At 33.9% G+C, this 21,214-nt stretch overlaps 1 protein-coding gene across 7 annotated transcripts in view; it reads left to right on the top strand.

Moving 5' to 3' along the window:
• The window catches only part of CCSER1 (coiled-coil serine rich protein 1), a 1,108,427-nt gene that overhangs the window by 512,275 nt on the left and 574,938 nt on the right, over window positions 1-21,214 (top strand). For all 7 annotated transcript variants that reach the window (XM_016161106.2, XM_036226729.1, XM_036226731.1 and 4 more), the window contains exon 8: window positions 12,503-12,586. In XM_016161106.2, coding sequence (XP_016016592.2) covers window positions 12,503-12,586 — 84 coding nt within the window. The remainder of the gene's footprint in view (window positions 1-12,502; window positions 12,587-21,214) is intronic.

The following is a 21,214-nucleotide window of genomic DNA, read 5'->3' as shown; positions in this document are numbered from 1 at the left end:
TTAGTTATTGATGCATGATGGCCAAATTGCAAGTGAGGGTGTGGATTCCATAAGTGTAATTGCTCTTCCAAGAATTTCATTAATAAAAGGAGAGAGGAATAGAAGTTAGGAATTAAGAAAAAAAATTGAAAAAAATATTTGTTGTTTGTTATATTTGTTTGAGGAAAGATAGAAACTTAAATGAGTTTAAAGACTAAGAGAACTACTAGAAAACATCTAAACTCAAAGTGACTCTAATTTAGAGGGCTTTCCTCCTAGATTAGTATTTTGAATAGAGTGAACAAGTGTTTAAACTTTCCCATGCTGCGCATGATTTTATATATACGAACATCTCTGAACAATTCATGGAAAACCTTTCTCCCTATAATTCTAAATAATAGGAATTATTTGACACGTGAGGGTAATTTAGGGTACGTTGTGATTACAATAAGCAAAATTATACCAGTTATCATAAATGCATATGTTCATTTTATATATTCTGGTAATAATTCCTTTTTCAACTGATTTTCAATAACAATGTGTTCCAAAGAATGAAGTTAGAAAAATGAAAGAAAGTAGATTTCGACTCACACCTCCAGCTGGGTCTCAAACATGGAGGGATGAAGTGGGGAAGAGGCTACTCTAAATCTTTGAAATGCTTCCCAGGTGATTTAGGTTAAATCTTCATTTACCTCCTGTTGAAATCTACCTATCTAGTTTGCTGCCCATGTGCTCCAGTATTGGCATTCTTTCTTTACTTTTTATTATGTTATAATCCTGTGACTTGACAGGCTGTCTTCTTATAAAGTTTGACCTTGCACAGCTGGGCAGACTTAAAGTAGCAATAGAAGAACAGAAATCATATTTAAATTCTTAGTAAAAGTGAACAGAAAGATCTATTACTTTCAAAATAGTGTAATACCATTAAAGTGCACATCTCTCAATGTGACAAGTTCAGAATAAAGATCTATGAATTACAGTTTCTGTGTCCAAGCAAAATAACTTGACACTTATTGACAGAAATAAGGTACACTCACCTTTACTTTATATTGCTTTCTATACGTCTCAGTCCACTGCCATTTAAACTGTAAGTTAAAGTTGTACACGTTTATAAATTGCCATTTATTTTTTTTCAAACCTAACATTTTAGTAGATGTTCAGTAACATCTTTTTTGAACTAACAGTACTCGTACATTTTCTTAAGCTTAATTAAGAAAATGCGCATTGCTTCCCTATCTGTAAAGAGTACCTAGTATCAAAAAGATTCAAAGATACCACTCTTTGCCTACAAGTGAATTTGCCTACAAATTTACCCCCTTTACTCAATGTTTTTAGTGAAATATTTAGTGTTTTTAGGAAATATTCACGCCGTTCTAATTTCATGGGTATTTATGACGAGGCATTTATCTAAAATTGTTTCCAAAATTTACCTTCTATTTACTAAAAGAATTTCAGTCTTGACTACTTCAGTTCTTTTCCTCTCTATCCTACCCTCTGACAGGGCTTCTTCTTTTTCAAATTAAGGCTTTTTATTATGCAAAATTGAGTGGGAAAGCTGGGCAGACAGAAGGGCTTGTGGCTCCTAAGTAAAGGCTGTAAGATACTTGGGAGAACAGCTGTAGTATATCAGGGAAACTGATGAAGGAGAAGAGAGTGATAGTACAAATGATTGTTGTGAACTTTGTATTCCGGTCATGTTCAGGATGTACAAATGAAGATCTCTGTTTGTCGTGAAATTCCTTTTTGGTCTTGAAATATTTTCTTTTGAACACAATATTAATCTTGAGACTATCCGTATGTTCTATGGATTCAGTAGTCAGGGGTCCCCAAGCCCCCAGGCGGCTGACTGGAAAGAGATCCATGGCCTCCTAGGAACCGGGGCTGTACAGGAGGAGGTGAGTGGTGGGCCAGTGAGCAAAGCTTCATCTGTATTTGCAGCTACTCCCCAGTGCTAGCATCACCACCTCAGCTCCACCTGCAACTAGGCATTAGATTCTCACAAGAGGAACAGTCCGTGAGACCAAAAAATTTGGAGTCTGCTGGGTACACGATTGCTCAAGACCGCTGGATAAATATTTTGTTTATCGTATACATATTTATATGTACTATATCCAATATCCTAGAAAACACACACACACACACACACACACACACACACACACACACACCCATCTCAATCCTCTTAGCTACAATTTTTCATTTCTTGGAAGCAGCTTGTGTGTTGATAACTATGTAGTTAGTAACTTCATTATTTCTCCTTCATCTTCGATTTACTTCTGAGCCCGCTGAAATCTGGAGTCTGCTTCTAACATGCCATCTGACTCTATTTCTTAAAGTCGACAGTGACTGACTTTTTAATAAGCCCTTATTTTACTTCATCTGTGTTGCATCTAATATCATCAGCTTGCTCTCCTTCTTAAAGTTAACTTCTATCTTAGCTATTATGACTCCATACTTTCTTCATTCTCAAACTGTTCATTGTCACTTGTCTTCACTTTTTGTTCAGCTATTTATTTTCTACTATATCAATATACTGGCAATTCCCAAACCTCTATTTCCTGACCAACTCTCTCTCTCTCTCCCAAGCCTGTACTTTCTTAGCCAATGTATAGTATATACCTTCTAAATGGCTTTCAAATCTACTCTCATAGCCCATCTTAGTTTAAATCCTAATTATTTGTTACCTGGATAGTTAAATCACCCTCCCGTCTCTAGTCTTGTTCCCATTCAGCCCATTCTTCATTTTGTACTGAGAGTAAGCTGCATAAATTTAAATCTGACCATAGTCTTCCTTGGATTAAAATTCCTTATTGATATACCATAGACTTCTGTATAAAAATTAATTTATTATTATGGCATAAATGACTTTTATGATTTGGTTCTTGATCGTCTCCTCTTGCCGGTGTATACCTCTTCTCACTATTGTGTTAATGTACTTCTTCCCAGAAATGCTTACAATAGTTCGCTCTGCCTCCAGGAATCCTCATGGTTCTGCATCTGCTTGGAAACATTTGCCTTGCTTTTAACATTTACTAATTTTTCCTGACTATTGATTTTCTGGTTAGATTTTTTTTTTTTTCCTCAAGAGAGTTTTCTCTGACTCTAATAAGCATTTGTTTTCTACCACGATGTGGCAAATTAATACAGACTCGATGACAAAATAACACTTAAAAGTTTTTTGTCAGAGTGTCGCAAGGCTGAAGTTAAGGTGCCAGTCAGCTTTATTCTCATGGACACTGGGGTCTCTTCCAAACCCATTCCTGGTACTGGAAGAATTCACTTCCTTGGGCATTATAAGTTTAAGGTCTCCTTTCCTTGCTGGCTATTAGCTGGGGCTTCTCTCATCTCTTTACCATCTCCCTTTTTGCACAACCCTCTTAATCCTTAAAACAGCAATAGTATGAATCAAGTCCTTCTTCATGCTTTGAAAATCTCTGGCTTCTGTCTCATGTAACTCATGAAGGCTCATATGACTAGATGAGGCCACCCAGATAATCTCCCTATTTGAAGGTCAACTGTGCCATAGAACATAATATAACTATAGTAATGGTATCTTACCATGTTCACAGATTCTGGAGATGAAGACAGGGGACAAACCTGGGGTGTCGTTTTACATATTCTACCTACCATAGCCTCATTGTGGTTATTTCCCTTATATGTGCTTGAATGGGTCTCATTGTGAAAATAAAACAAAACAAAACAAAACCAAAAACAAAACAAACGAACAAAAAAATGCCATGAACTCCATTTTATGAGGAAAATGGAAAGTCTGGGAAGTAGGATAGACTACTTCTGAAGCATAATGGTTTTGTGATAATGTAAACTTGAGTTTACTTTAGTAATAATTGCTTTTTAGTTGTATAATATAGGAACATTGTTAAAACACCAAAAAATGTGGTTAATCACACCTTTCTGTTAAAAATTTTGTGATCATTCACTTATGATGTGGTGAAGTATTTGGGATTATTTCAGAATTTCAGTAGGTTATATTTTTATTATTAGTAATTGATTTTTTCAAATCACACAGATAAATTGTAACACAACAAAGATTCAAATGCAAGTCTTCTAGGCCTGGATTGAGAGAAAGCAAGAGGCAACATGGAAAACACTGCTAGATTTGTAGGGTTTTTTAGGATACTTTAATGTCATTTAATTATATCTAAAATTTCTCAGTACTCTTAAATTTAATTTCTATAACATTTAAGCCAAAATTTTGTTTTATAATAGAAATTAGTTATGCAGTTGGGCACAGTATGCAGGCATTCACTACATAAGCAACCCCTCGAAAGTACATCTACTTCATAAGTTGAAAATGCCACTTTTCCTAATTCATGTATGTGTCATCTTAAAAGACTCCTGCTTTGCAATGTGCATATAATTATTATTGGAAGATACAACTGTGTATACCGTTATTATCCATTAGTGCTCTAAAAAAAGTACAAAGCATGACCTTTACTCCTTTCCTTATTATCTACTCCTGGTTTATGTTTTGTAGCTATGATCTGTAGCTTCAGCAAATGTTTATTGCTTTTTTGCAGCTTAGTTTTCTGACCTCCAAGACTGCCTAAAACCACTTCTTAAATTGAGTCACATTATCCATGATTCCTATACAGCATACTTTTGAGCTCTCTGCTTTTTTTTTTCTCCCCAGAATACTACAATTATGCTAGAATCCTTGAAAAAACACCCCTTAAGAATGACTTATTTCTGCATTCCTCATCATTGTCACAATTCAGCACCTCATAAAACAGGATACTACACATTTTTTAGCATCTGTTAATACTACAAATGTCTCTACTCTAGAGTTTTTACTTTACTAACATATAAAACTAGAAGGGCCTTATGCACCCTTTATTATGCAAAATATAGATTTGTATTGCCAAGCAGTACCCAATATTATTCACACTTACTTTCCCTCTGTCTGAAGATGACATAAATGTACAGGGCACAAGAGCTAGCTCAGCTCCCTTGTCCCAGAAGGATGACAGATGGGAGCCCACTGCCTGCAGCCGGTCCTTGCCTGTGCTACGTTTCATGAGATTTAAAGATTCATTTAATGACTAGACATAACATACTGAAATGCAGATGAAAGGCAGAATTCTTTGTTGCTTACACCTCCACATGACAGACTACTAGGCAGAGCTATGCAGGAAGGAGATCATTCATTCCTTATGGACAGAATAACAGCAAACTAGAGCTATATGGCAAGCAGGTTGGGATTAGCTAGGTTTTCACACAGCTCCCTGAGAATTAGCTAATCTGAGTAATTTCAAGAGCTTTGGGGCATAGAGTTGCCTTGTATCTGGGCTAGTGAGGTTGGTACATATGGGCTTGAAATGAGAGGGACCAATAGGGGAAGTGTTTGGGGTGTGGACTTAATTAGCTATTAAAGAAGAGAAACTAACAGGCCTCTAGCCGGTGTCTTACAACTGGGTCAAGATTGCATTTTAAACAAAACAAAACAACAACAACAAAAAAACTGTATTACACACTTCTAGGTGGGAAACAGAATGTGTTTGATGTCTTTGATTACTTTTTCTTCTCAGAAACTAAATTCATAGTTACATTCAAACATAATTCTATGACTTTATTCAGGATATTGAAGGATGAGATATCCCCCATTCCTTACTTAAATCATGAAAAGGAAGTAAGCATGCCTTCACAACAGAAAGGAACTTTTAAAAAATGAGGTGTAATGTGCTAATTGTGCCTGTGTTCTGTGAGGGAAAAATATGCTGATATCAGGAAATTTCAGGACCTCTTAAGGAAATCTCTTTCCCTAAGAACTGTGTGTCAAGCAAGTCCAATGGAACAATATAAATTAATATAACTTTATCACTTGTTGACTTTCTCTGTTGAGAAGCTCATTATTGATGAGTTTCTGAAGACATTGATGTTTTAAGTAGCTTATAACTGATTTTGATTAAATCCATTGGTTTAGGAGATCAGGAAATTAATCTGTCATGCCTACTAACTTATTCTATGACACTGAAAAATTTGTTTTTTATCCTTCTACCTGAAATATATATACCATCATTTTAAGAAGGCATTAAAAAAATGAAATACCAATGTTTGCTTTTAATTTTAATTTTCACACACATACAGAAAAATGGGATGAAACAAACAAAAAAAACAATAATGAAAACTTCGAGTAAATATTTTTATAAGGAACATAGGTTAACATACTGTGTTTACTTTCTGTATAGAAAAAATAAGACAGAGTACATTATAAGAGTTATACAAAACAATATTTTCTTATTAATTCAAGAAAGTGAATCTAAGAAGACTTTAATAACTTGGAATAACAAGCCCGTGGTCTCATGGAACTGTTTCAACATCTTAGCAAATTTCTCAGTATAAGCTAATGTTTTTAACTATTTTAAAAAAAAATGTAAGAATAAAATGAATTTTGTTGAGAAGTTAATGAACACAACTTAAGGGTTTTGATCTTATCAATGGTTTTATTTTATTTGACCTTTGCTGCAGCTGTCTTCTCCGCTTTGTTTTTATCCCTAAAGCCCCACTTATCCTAGAAATGTATGATTTTATTCAATTGGTCAAGAAAGATTCTGATAGCAAAAGGAAATTCTGCATATAAAAGGGTTTTATAAATTATAAAGGCCCCTATAAAAATATAAGATATTGTTATCACTATCTTTTGAATGAAAGAAATCAGTCAGAAGGCTTAAGATTTCCTAAGAGTAACACTTGCTAATGAAAAGATTATGCGGATATCCATTCTCGTGTTTAACTGCTTAAAAAACATAGCCAGTATACCACTGTGTCAAGGGTAATGCCACATTTTCTGATTTGATTTAATGCAAAAAATATATATTTTTTTCTAAGATACTTTAATCACATTTTGAACATCTATTATGCATTTTTCATTTTTATATTTCTATGAAAACAATTCTTATAAAAAAGCACATTGTTATTGTAAATTAATGGAATGTTAGTTCATCTCTTGAGTGTATAATCAAATCTAGAATCTTTTTTAACTGAATGCTTATACAAACAATTTTTATAACATCATGTAGCAAGTATTAATATTGAAATGATTTACATATTGTTTCAATTATTTTATAGTAAATAATAAAGAGTTGGAGAACTGTTGACTTAGTTTTTAATATTTGAAAAAGTGGTTCTTGTTATGGTCCTGTTTAGATGATTATGTGCTGGCACTGCTTTATTTCACTAGCTACACAGCTGTTGCAGATAGCCTGCTACTTTAAAGCTAAGTTAACATAAGACTTATGAGGTCAGTTATGTAGGCAGAAATACAAAGCACATTGTCAGTTATTAACATTTATATGTTTTCTAATCTCTGCCCTGGGAGTCCTGTCCTACCATATTCTTATTTTTTCTTATTTTTTCTACTCATTCATAACATTCTGTCATTGTTTACTCTGATAGAGTTGTGTGTGTGTGTGTGTGTGTGTGTGTTTTGTTTTTTTTAAATTTTTTTAATCCTTTGATCTTTTCATTTTCAAGAATAAGGAGGGGGCATATAAGTAACAGATGACCAAAAGTCTATAAATAGAAGCGGAGTCATGATGACTCAGTATCAATTTTGACATATTTTTGTAACTAGTAGCCAAGAGCGATGTTTATAATTTTGCCTTAGGAACTATGTGAAGGTTTGTGAGTTAGAAAGTATTTGAATTTTTTAAATCTCAATTTCTAAGTTCAGCATATGGTCATTTTCAGGGTGATTTATAGATTCTACCTACTTTTAATTTCTTGGCACTTGATTTCTGTTTATACAATAAGTCATAAATAAAGTGATTCTAATTCCAGACCAAAATATATATATAAAATATATGAGACTGGAGTCAGCTGTACGAAAAATTACCCAAATATATGAGTGTCTGGTTCTAACTTTCTAAATTTATAAAATAAAAGTACAAGAATAAGATAATGCTAAGTAATTTAATATCTGTATTTCTGATTCTATGGTTGGTTACATAATGAGAACATAAATGTCCCTTATTGCAAATGGCAGTGTTTCATCTCTTCTTATGGTTGAGTAATATTCCATTGTACATATGTACCATAGATTCTTTACCCAATCATCTATCATAGGACACTTTGGTTGCTTCCATGCCCTGGCCACTGTGAATAATGCTGCTATGAACGTCGGTGTGCAAATATCTTTTCAGAGATAGATTTTCAAGTCTTTGGGGTAAATACCCAGTAGAGAGATTGCTGGATTGTATGGTAGATTAATTCTTAGTTTTTTGAGGAACTCCATACTGTTTTCCATAGTGACTGTACTAATTTTGAAGTCCTACCAGCAGTCTATGAGGGTTCTTTTTTCTTTGCATCATCTCCAACATTTGTTATTACTTGTCCTATTGATTATAGCATTTTTACACAACCATTATGAGTCAATGTACACTAATACTAATTATAATAATTTGGAGTTTGTCCATATGGTTTGACAATCTCCATAACAAATTATCCTAAAATTTAGTGGCTTAAAACTATACTTTTATTTTGTTCACAATTTTGTAAGTTAGGAGTTTGAGAATGATTCTGCTTGGGCCGTTATGATGAGATATAGGCTGGGGCTTTGGTAACCTGAAGGCCCTACTGGACTAGATGTGCAAGAGTACTCACTGTCACAGCTGGCAATTGATTCTGGGTGTTCATTGCAGCTCCTAAGAGGCTGTCAGTGGAAGCATGGCTACTTGGTTCTTTGTGAGAGAGAGTAACCTGAGAGAGAGCTGAGGGTCTCTGATTCTCAGAGACCAATCATGGAAGCTTAAAGGCCTTTTCTGATCTAACCTTGAAAGTCATTCAAAATTACTGTCATTGTATTCTATGGGTCAAGCAAGTCAATAAGACCAATCCATGTCCAAAGACAGGGGTTAGACTGCATCTTTCAGTAGGGCTAGTAGCAAAGGATTTGTAGCCATCTTTAATTTACCACATTATGAGTTCTATATTTATAAATAATTATTGAATTAGGAAATGATTGAATTGAATTAGTCCTACAAATTAATCATACTTGCATAAAAAACAGAATGTCATAATTATTGAATTATATATTTTCCTATGTGTGAATAATATGCATTTAAATAAGCACAGGTTAAATTGGTAGTATTAACCTTCAGGTTAATGGAATAACCTTATTTCAAAAATCAAGAATATTAAAATCCAGTTAATTTTGCACATCAATATGACTTTTAATTCACTATATCATCCTGCCAAATATGTCCTAGTCTTTTACAAATACAGTGAGAATATTAAGGGAATAATGCTCTCAGCTTCATCTGAGAATAAGTGTTGTTCAGGGGCTTTCATTTTGTGTATTAGACAGATACCTCTGTGAATATCGTCATAATATAATTACTAAAAATGAAACCCTAGGGAACTAAGATTTACTTGCAAACTCATTCATAGATAAGGCTTTTGAAATGGCTTTTGCTGATAGATAATAAACATTTACTATATGTTGTTCCAGAAATAAATGCAAATGACATGTTAGCAGTTACCTAATTTAAAGCGGTTGGGTTATGAATGTCTTGAAAAAATTCCCCAGGAATAAAATCAGAGACTTGTATACAGTGAACATATTTTTTGAAAACCAAGTTTCTTTACAATTCTTATTAGCCACGATATAGGTAAATATTCTATTTTAAACTGATTAATCAAGAAAATATAAATTAACATACAAAAATATTAATGATAATTAATCAACAGAACAATTGTAGTAAATCCAGGCTGAGGCTCTGATCCCCTTTCAATTAAGGACTCACAGCTGCAAGTCCTGTGGTTCTCTGCGTGTCTCCAGCTATTAGTATCTTTAGGGCCTGACTCAGCTGAAAATGAGCCCACCTGTATGTGGTCTGGAGCAATGAATGAAGTAACAACAGCTGAGATCTAATTTTCCTTGAGGCAGCACCCAACCAATGACTGAACAGAGTGTTATAAAAGCCTTTCGTTCATGAGGAATTCCTCTAACAGTCTCGGCTGTGGAGCTTCTCGTTCATGTGGCAGAGCTGAGGTCAGGTAGGGATCGCGGTCCAACTGTTCCTCTGCCCAATTCGGATTCTTTTCATTTTCTTTTCACATAGATGTACTCTCTAATAAACCTTTTGTAACCGTAACTCCTCCTCGGTATTTGTTTCCTAGAGAACCCAACCTGTTACATTTTATTTTATGAAGGGGATTCATTTTTCTGAAGTGAAATATTAGGGATATAAGACAATTTCTATCAGGTAGTTTATAATCTGGTGTTATTAATCTCCACAGAAATGTCCACGGGGCTCAAAGAACTTAAATAACTAGCACAGAACCACAGGACTAGTTAATTGAAGTACTAAAGATTTGATCCTGGAGCTCCAATTCTAAGAAACATGAATTATTCTCTTACCTCTTAAGCCTGCTATTTTTTTCTTTGCATTGTGGAGTAAGTTAAGCCTTTTTGTCATTAACAGTGTAACATGTAATATTTAGAATCTGTGGAAATAAATATTAAAAATGATGACTATAAACTCTATCCATGAAAACTCATGATTCGAGGAATGTACAGGACTACTACGGAAAAAAAGGATTAGAGATAATTAGCGTCTTTCAGTCAACCTGGTTGTCAGCAAACTAAAGGAGATATTAGTAAATCTGAATCAAGTTCTGTATTGCTTAGTATAGAGGAAGTAGAAATTATTAACACCACAAGAACCAGAATAAACAAGTATTCTGTTTTCTCTAATCTATTAACTGTTTTCTTCCTCGTCAGCTCAGAAAAGCTTAACAGAGTCTGAAAAAGTGAGAATTCTCCTAATTTTATACTGTTCATGTGGTAATTTTATAAGAAGGAAGCATGGATTTTGAGCATCTTATGTGTGTCAGTTACAATGTTTGGTGCTAATGATATGTTAATGAAATACAGGCATACCCCAGAGATATTGCAGGTTTGGTTCTAGACCAGTTGAATAAAGTGAGTATTGAAATAAAGCGAGTCATAATCTTCTTACTGATGAAGAGCCTTGCCTTCAATTTGTAAAAAGTGCAACACCTGTGAAGTGTAAAGTGAGGTGCAATAAAAGGAGGTATGCCTGTAGTGTATCTACTCAAGTGGGAAGGCGGGGGTTGGGGAATAAGGCTGCAGAACAAGCAAACAACACTTGAAGTATTAACATTACATGAAATAGTGTATATTTAAATGCTGTTGAATATGCCCGCACCCTCAAGGGATTCGTATCTCAGCCAATAGGGGAAAGCGCCTTCATGAGATAAGGAGTAATGCGCGAAAGCCTCAGAGCATGAGGAATTTGGGGAAATAGAGGGGTGCAGTGGGTAGAAGGCAGTGTAATCTAGTGACGTGCATGTGTAAAGCAAGGAGACATGAAGCAACATTTTGTATTTCAGTTTTGTAGGAATTAGCAAAGATTGTGAGAAAGTTGGAAATGAAAAGCTTTAAAGCTACAAAATAAGCACCATATGCTATGCTAAAGAGTTTTGACCTTTTTGTTTTTTTCATGAAAGAGAAAGTGATTAGCTGTTAAATTAAGAAGTGATGTAATTAATACTCGTTTAGGAAAATATTTCTGGTAGATAGGGAAAGTAATAGAAAGTCAGAAAACCAGTTCAGAGGTTTATTGCAGTGAGTCGGCTAAGGAGCAGTGAGTACCTAGATAGAGAAAGTCTGTGAGGAATAGAGAGGAACGAGTTCAAGAAATATCAAGGAAACAGGGATTAAAGAGTGTGATACTGGATTTGGTTCCTACTGTGTAAGAGCTGAGTATAGGACGGTTTCTTCATTATCTTAGACAATAGGAAGATATTAGGAGAAATAAGTGGAAGTGAAGTGTTGGTATAGGGGAAAAGGATGTTGAGATGAAGGTTGAGTTGAAATGTCTGAGAGTGCTGAGTCCATGCTCAGTAATAAGTTTTATTCATGGGTTGAGGGGAAGGTAGATAGGCCCAAATTAAGTATTTGTGTCTGAGTTACCAGCATAGAGTAATAGAAGCCGTAGGTGTGGATGTATCATGTGCATAGAGACAGGCTGAGTGTTCACGCAGGGTAAGAAGACTAAATACCCACAGATCTCTAGTGAAAGGGACAGATGTTAGAGACATCATTAGAGATAAAGACGGTAACATGGCTATTAATTTGGGAACTAATATTTATAGTAGGGCAACAAATGGTAGTTTTAGGTACCTCTTTTAGAGTACAGGTATTTTTTTCCACTGATTGCATATGCACAAGAAATGAGAGGAAAGAATTTAGGATGACTCCTTAGTTTCTGTCTAAGGCAACAAAATGTACAAATGGATATACAAAGAAAACAAGCAGTATAAGAAAACACACACGTGTATATCATATATAGCTTAATAGTTTTGGATACACTAGTTTATTTTGCAACAACTTTGAATATTATGAAAAATATCACACTGAAGAGGAAATTTCACTTTCATTATTCAGGTATAATTATCTCCTACGCGAAACTGACTTTCCTTATCAAGAGCAAAGTGAAAGGGCTAAGCCTATTATGCTGTCTCTTTGATGTTTTTATAGGATATAATGAAAGATGAATGCTCAATGCTGAAGCTGCAGCTGAAAGAGAGGGATGAACTCATTTCCCAACTTCAGGAAGAGCTGGTAAGTGATAATATTTTGCTTGCAAGTATACTTTCCTTGCAATGTTTTTTTTGCTATAAACCCTATATCAACTTATTAACACGAATATTAATTATTTCAAAACCATTAGCGATTCAATCTTATTATCAATTTTATAATCTTACAGTAATGAGGATCTGCCAATCTGAAAAATAGAGAGTATATTTTATAATTTGTATTGAACTTTATATAATTCAAAAAACAGACACTGAAACAGGGTAAGACATTTCAGTTGAATCTATCAAGAATTGTGAAGGCTAAGGGCACATTTCATTTTGTAAAGTGCATAGTTTCACTCCATGCTGCTATACCTAGAGGTACAAACATGTATATGAAGCAAATTATGTAATCATCCTGAAAAAATATATTTTGCTTTTTATTTTCATAAAACTACCAAAAGTATTAACCTAATGGGACTATTGATAATATAGATATATAAATCTCAAATATAAATATACAAAAATGTAAAATGTATATAATTCATGTTTTTAGGGTACTTTTTAAAATGTGACATTGTAAAAATGTAATAAATAATACTTTTATAACATGAAAATACTTTTGATATATAAGAATTACTTTTCTAAAATGTGTTTATAATTTATAATGATTTCAGATTTGACTACAGATTTGACTACATTAACAATGAAGTATTATGTAATTATTAAATATAATTAAATGACAGAACACTGTTTATAGACCATCAAGCTTCTGAGAACTAATATGTGAGATGATAAATTTAGAGCGTATTTTATTGATTCTTGACAAGTGACTATGTATCTACTGAGCCTTGACCTTTATTTAGATTGTTCTATGGTTAGATCAATGTTGATTATTGGTTTCATGGATATGGTTTAATAGTTGATTTACAAAGTTTTAAAATTCTGATATAAGCAGACCTGAGTAGTTCAAACCCATGTTGTTCAAGAGTCAGCTTGTAGTCAATTTGGTATTTCAAGTTTATAGTAAAAAAAAAATACACAACTTCATTTTACTAAATCAGCCAATCAAGGACTTTTTTGGAGGGAGGGATACTAAATTATTTTAATGATAACTATGTAACATTGATACTGGAAGTAATAATTTCCTATTTCATTCAACAAATGAAAGTCTCATATTTTTGTATATGCTGTTTAAAATCAGAGCACAACCAATATTGAAAGAAAAAACAAAGAACACTTTTTCTGAGTTGATTACCCAACTTAAATGCCAATAGTACCTTTTAGGCATTGCCAAATGTGCCTGAGAGAATCATTGCTTTAGGGGCATTAGAATAAATTATAGACTCCAGTGAAATTGTATGTTAGAGGGTAAATGTCTACCTGTTGAAACCCAGTAAAAATCAAAGATTCTGAAGAAGGGATGGGACTCTCTTTTGGCTATTACATAAATAGCTATTTTCGTGCCATTTGAGGCTGCTAGAACTGCCATAACAAAGTACCACGGTACCGGTCTGTGACCTGTTAGGAACCAGGCCACAGGGCAGGAGATGAGTGGTGGGTGACAGAGCGAAGCTTCATCTGTATTTGCAGTCACTCCCCAGGGCTAGCATCACCGCCTCAGCTCCACTTCAGATCATCAAGCATTAGATACTCACTTATAGGAGCATGGCTCCTGGTGCCAAAAAGGTTGGGAACCGCTATTTTAAACAGCAAACTTTCTCACAGCTCTGGAAAGTAGAAGTCCAAGATCATAATGTCAGCATGGTTGGATTTTGGTGAGAACTATTTTTTCCTGGCCTATAGACAGCTGCTTCTAGCTGTGTGCTCATATGTCCTTTGCTAAGTGCATGTGCATGGAGAGAGGGAGAGGGAGAAAGGGGATACAAGTTCTCTGGTGTCTCTTCTTTTTAAAGCTCTAATCTCATCATGTGGGCCTTACCCTGAGGACCTCATCTAAACCTGAGCATCTCCCAAAGACCCCATCTACAAATAGCATCACTTTGGGGATTTGGGTGTCAGTATATAAATTTGAGAGGGACACAATTTTGTCTGTAGCACATACTGTTTATGTTCATGCCTAGTTAATATTAGCAAATGAAATTTTGCACAAGTTATATTTATCAAGTATTAAAAGCACATTTCAAAACTTATTTTCTCTATGATTTCAAAATTATTACCTTAGTTCAGCTGTTTTTTCATGCTTGGTTAGTAGATTCTACAAAGCATAAATATACTAAGAAGCTCAAAATAGTGTTGATTTAAATTGTATAGAAACTGGGAAAACTGTTCACATTGTTAATTACATTTTTTAACACGAATATATTTTGTAACCACACTTTTTTAGTTTATCCCTACCTGTTCTCTTTCAAAAGAAGAAAAGAAGAGGTTTGTACTCTTGGGAACAACTTTAAGATCTTTGAAATTATTTTTCCTAAAATTTGTATGTATCACTTATGTTTGCGAGATTTACTAATTTTGTTTTAACAGATAATTTTTTGCACATACATAATGATGTTTAATGAGATATTAGATAAAAGAATATCAGAGTGTCCTCAGGTAGTATATGTGACGGGGCAACAATTGGAGAAAATAAGAAATATACTTTTCAGGAAGGAGTTTTGAGTTTGGTAAACTGGAAGGAATTGGTCCACACACAGGATATTTACTCTCAACTGCTTTATAATAGAACAAAATCTCTTTTGCTCTGCTCTGAGATAATGTGAAGAGCACTGGCTAGTCATACTTATATAGCTTGGGCTATGTAAATAGTATTTTTTTTTATGTTGAAAATAAATTACATCTGTAGTGGTCTTACAGTATTCACTCACTCACTTACACACACACAAATAGAAGAAACCAAACAACATGTATATCATCAAGTTTAAGACCACTTTCCCATCAAATGAGATCTTTAAAATGTTATTTTCATCTCTCTTCTCTCCCACAGAAACTTATATGAATTTCGCTGAGATTCTTGAGGACTTTTAGTGACTTTGGTTCTTTTAGTTGGTTTTCATTTGAAAGATATTTCTTTTAAGATTTGTTATTCGTGACTTTTATATACCCCTACTCAGAGTGTTATCTATTTAAATTTCGATTATATATAGTGTAAGATTTACTACATATCACTGCTTCTTTCCCTCTTCATTTTTCTCCATTTTATGATCTCTTCTGATTCATTTATGATTTGATTAGAATCCTCTCCCAAGTGTTCCCTTCAGATGGGATAGCAATGTCATCTCTAAATCTTTGAATATCTCTTTACCTTGACAGATGAGAGATACCGCTATGGAATGAATTGTATTGCCCCAAAATTGATGTGTTGAATCCCTAACCCCTGATATAACTATATTGGAGATAGGGCGTTTAGCAGGTCATTAGGGTTAAATGAAGTCATGAGGGTGGAGTCATAATTCAATAGAATTAGTGGCCTTGTAAGAAGATGAAAAGGGAGAAATCTCTCCATTGCCAGGCACTGAGAAAAGGTTGTGTGGACACACAGAAGGTAGCTGACTGCAAGCCACGAAGAGACCCCTTCATAGGACCTGGTCATGTTGGAACCTTGATCTTAGACTTCTACCCTCCAGAGCTATAAGAAAGTTAACCTCTGCGTTTTAAGCCACCCAGTCTATGATGTTTTCTTAAAGCAACCTGAGCTGACTAAGAAAGATACCATGTCTAAACATAGTATTTTTAGGTATGATCCCTTTTTCTTAGTAAATAAAACTCCATTTTTTTTTTTTTTTTTTTTTTTTTTAGTTCAGGTGCTACACATGACATTTTCCCATGGTCTACCTAGATGTGTGACTATTTTTCTACCTTAATTCTGACTAGTATGAGTAATCCTATTCAGTCCATTTAAGCCTTCCTTTAAATTATATAGTTTTTCCTCAAGTTTTGCTTCAAGTGATAGAATATTCTCACTTCTGAAACCCATTTCCATATTTAGTCTCATAGATCTATCCTTCAAGTTCCTTATATTTTTCTCTTAGTATTTTGTCTTCACCTGAGATTTCTTCCATTAATATTCTAAGTTGCTAATTTGGTTCTCAATAATCACTATATTTTTAGTCTAATAAATATTCAAATTCAATTTCTTTTTAAATTTCGAAAACAATTTTGACATTTTAATCGTATCCTGTTAATCCGAGTATTTTGATGTAGTAAATTTATCATTTGTTCGGGACGGCATTTCTGCTGCACTCGCAGTGGCCCATCCTCAATGTTTTGCTAATCCTTCCTAAGATCTTTGGTCCTCTGAAGATCCAATATTACTTTCTTTTGCTTATTTATTTCTCTATTCATCCTCAGTTATCAGGTGGAAATTTGGAAAACTTAAACCACAAATGATCAAAGACCCAATAGAACCTTCTTTTGTTGGGAACAATGAACAAACTTAAAGGATATTAATCATTGGTTTTTTTTTTTGTAACATCCTGAGGTCTCTTCAGGTACAAGTGTTAGAACACCACTGACCAATCTGGGTGCCTGCTCTGCAATTTTTCTAGCCAGAAAAACTCTGCAGATCTTCCTAGAATAAGAAATAAGGAAAGTATCACCCTCTGGCAAGGGTGGAGAATTCCGTCAGCAGTTTTTTCTTCAGAACCTTGATTTCTCATTCTTAATGCAGGCATAGTGGCTGCTAGTGCAGTTGCTCCAGTTAAGTCAGAAGAGAACAGTCTTAAGCCTACTCTCTCTTCTCTTAACGCCCATCAAAACCTGAACTCTCTCACTGTGCCTCTGAATGTTGACTTCCCACCCCAGCCTATGCTTCAACTCGAGAGTAGTGTCAGCATGGAAGAGGGTAGTGTCAGGAATTTGTATTCGGGATACTGTTTTCTTCTGAGACTTTTTTTCATACACTTTCTGATGAGCAAAACCCAAATGGTAATTGTGTTATGTAATCTCCCTTTCAACAATTTATTAGCAAGTCTTTATTGACAGCTACATTACATGACCATGGCATACACCATGTTTGATCAACTTTATGTTGGGTTAGAAGATTAAATACAAAATAGAGCGAAGGAAGGATTTCTTCCATTCAACTTCCTGGTGGCCTTACTTTTCTCTTCTTGAAGAGGAGAGTGAGTGAATATAGTAATATAAAAAGTCGAGATATGAGTGTCTAGCCTAATTGTCTATGTGACTGAATTTAGGTATCTTTCTTCTGGCCTCAGTTTCTTCATTTGTCAAATAATATAATACTAAAAATATATAAAAGTATTAAATATTCATCAATAATCAATTTGATAAATTATATTTACATAGTTATAGTATATATTATAGCTGTGCATTTATCAAATTAAGTGGGGAGAACCACATATAGTATAACATTGATATAAAGATATACATGCATAGAAAGTCTAGTACAATTAATAATTATCTTTAGGTAATATAAGAATTGTTCAGTTCCTGTTTTATATAATGTGGTAGTGTTTTACTTTGAAAATGTCAGACATATCTTTGGAAAATAAATGAAGAACATAGAATAGGTTTAGTGGTTTTCATTCTGCGATGCATGTGTTGGGGGAATGCCATAGTATGCTTGGACTACTATAACAATACCATAAATGGAATGACTTAAACAACACATTTATTACAGTTCTGGGGGCTGGAAGTCCAGATGTTGGTAGATTCACTGTTTGATGGGGGACTTATCTCTAGAAGGCTGTTTCCTCCTTATGCCCTTACAAGGCCTTTCTTTGGTGTATGCAATTGGGGAGAAAGGAAGAGAGCTCTTTTGACTCTTCATAAGAACACCAATATTGTCATGAGGGCCCTACCTTCATGACTTAGTGTAACTTAATATGACTTAATGTAATTATTTTCCAAAGTTCTCACTTCTAAGCAACATTACTTTGGGGGCTCAGACTTGAACATATCAATTTTGGGGGACATAAACATTTAATCTGTAACAGAGAAATGAGTATCAGAGGGGTCTTGTGGAATGACCTCCTTCGCCACAACTGCTTAATGACAGCAGTTATGATTTTTACTATCTTTCCACATCATAATCTTCCTTAAGATTCTAGTCGACAAAAAGTCAATCTGAGAATAAAAATTAAACAAACCAAGAACCAAAAATCTGAACAAGATGTTTGTTAAGGACATTGACTCATTTGATAAGCATAGGAAATAAGATGAAAACTGTAACACAAACTTTACTAAGAATTATTTAATATCGTATTGATTAGCCAGAATATTAATGAATCTAAAGCATGGAAAGGAACCAACATTTAAAGTTGGAGATGATAAGAATTTTTAAAAAATAAATAATTAGATATATATTTAAATAAAAGTTGTTTATTTTGTAGAATGTATTGAAATTTTCGAATATTTGAAATAACTCTGCTACCAAAGATTTGGGAGTTCATGAATTTACTTCATTAAGTTATTTAATGCATAGGTATATGTTTAGACCAAAAATCTAAACATAGTAGCCAAAAGTAAGAATACTTAATCAGAATCAATCACCATAATAAAATGTATCTAAAATAATTACATACTGTACTTTAGATTTAACTCTATTAAATTTAGTAATATAAAGCAGAAATATTTTTCTCACTTATGAGAGAAAGTCTTCGATTTCTTAGAGATTTAGTGAAGGTCACACCAAAGAATGCAATGTATTTTATTGTTAGTATGAAACTGAAAGTGTAAATATTACCTTCTTGTGCCTAAATAAATCTGAGAGGTTTATCAGAAATGTTCATGGTGAAGTGTAGCCTTGTGTTTGGGGACAGAAAGGGAGGAAGATCTTTTCTTGTAAACTATTATTAATCTTATAAATGACTTAAAAATCTTATAAATGGTCTCATAGTATGGGCGAAAAGTGTGCCCTTTACATAATGTCAGATAGTAAAGAAAGCATATTTTGATATTTATGTATTGATTCAAAATGTGTTTAAATAAGTTGAAGGTAACTTAAAAATAAGAATAACTTTAGTTGGACCACAGACTGAAGAGTGAAATTTACCCCAATTAGGATCAGTGCACTATGCTATTGAATGACTTGTTTTATCAGTAATTTGGATGCCTGTTACTTATACTGTCAAAATATTCATTGATTTCTTATGGATAATGATATCAGAAATGTATATTGTCAGTAGTTCTAAGCTTTTATAATTTCTACCATTTCACACTCTTCTCTTTAGAAACTTTTATTCATTTTCTATCTGATCTGAATCAAAAGTATCAGATATAGCTTTTTACAGTGTATATGTGTATACACACACACACATATATATATGTATAATTAGTTTCAAGTATACAGTACACTGGTTAGACATTTATATAGTTTATAAAACTTCCTCCTAATTGTTCCATCTCTCCTCTACTTTTCCACCTACCCAACATATTAATGTTAACTGCATTCCCTATGCCATGTCCCCTATCCCTGTGACCATCTATCAACTACTAATGTGTACTTCTTTAACCTTTCACCCCATCCTCCCAGCCCCACAACACCCCATCCACTCTGTCCATCACCAGATTGCCCTCTATATTTGTGAGTCAGTTTTTACTAGTTTGTTCTTTTTGTTCATTAAGTTCTGCATGTAAGTGAAATCATATGGTACTTATTTTCTCTGTCTGACTTATTTCACTCAGCATAATACTCTCTAGGTCCATACATGTCATTGCAAATGGTAGAATTTTCTTTTTTTAATGGCTGAGTAATATTCTATTATATATATGAACCATAACTTTATCCAATCGTCTGTTGATGGGCATTTATGTTGGTTCTATATCTTACTGTTATAAATTGTGCTGAATATTGGGGTGCATAGACCTTTGTAAATTATATTTTGGATTTTTTTAGATAAATACCCAGAAGTGCAATTGCTGGGTCAAAAGGTATATTCATTTTTAATTTTTTGAGAAACCTCCAGACTGCTTTCCATAGCAGCTGTACCAAATTGCAATCCCACCAACAATGTATGAGGATTCCCTTTTCTCCACATTCTCTCCAACACTTGTTCTTTGATTTATTGATGATAGCCATTCTGACAAGTTTCAGGTGATATCTCATTGTGGCTTAAATTTGCATTTCTCTGATCAGTGACCTTGAGCATCTTTTCATATGTCTATTAGCCATCTGTATTTCCTCTTTGGAGATGTATCTGTTCAGATCTTCTGCCCATTTTTTAACTGGATTGTTTGTTTTATTGTTGAGTTGTATGAGTTCTTTGTATATGTTAAATATTAACCTCTTATCGAATATATCATTAGTGAATATCTTCTCCCAATCAGTCGTCTTTTTATTTTGTTTTTGGTTTCCTCTGTTGTACAAAATCTGTTTAGTTTGATGTAGTCCCATTCATTTTTTCTTTTGTTTCCTTTGCCCAGGGAGATATATCCAAAAAGAAATTACTGTATTAATATCAGAATTTACTGCCTATGTTTTCTTCTAGAAGTTTTATGGTTCAGACCTTACATTTAAGTCTTTAATCCATTTTGAATATATTCTTGTATACTATATAGGAAGGGGTCCAGTTTCTTTCTTTTGTTTTCTTCATGAATCTGTCCAATGTTCCCAATATCATTTATTGAAGAGACTGTCTTTACCCCATTGTATATTCTTGCCTCCTTTGTCATATATTAAGTGAGTGTATAGGTGTGGATTTATTTCTGGGATCTCTGTTCTGTTCCATTGATCAGTGTATCTGTTTTT

The sequence above is a fragment of the Rousettus aegyptiacus genome, unplaced genomic scaffold, assembly GCF_014176215.1.
Source record: "Rousettus aegyptiacus isolate mRouAeg1 unplaced genomic scaffold, mRouAeg1.p scaffold_m13_p_10, whole genome shotgun sequence".
NCBI classification, from domain to species: domain Eukaryota; kingdom Metazoa; phylum Chordata; class Mammalia; order Chiroptera; family Pteropodidae; genus Rousettus; species Rousettus aegyptiacus.
The sequence above is the reverse complement of the archived record's forward strand: the minus strand, read 5'-3'. Positions and strand labels throughout refer to the sequence as shown.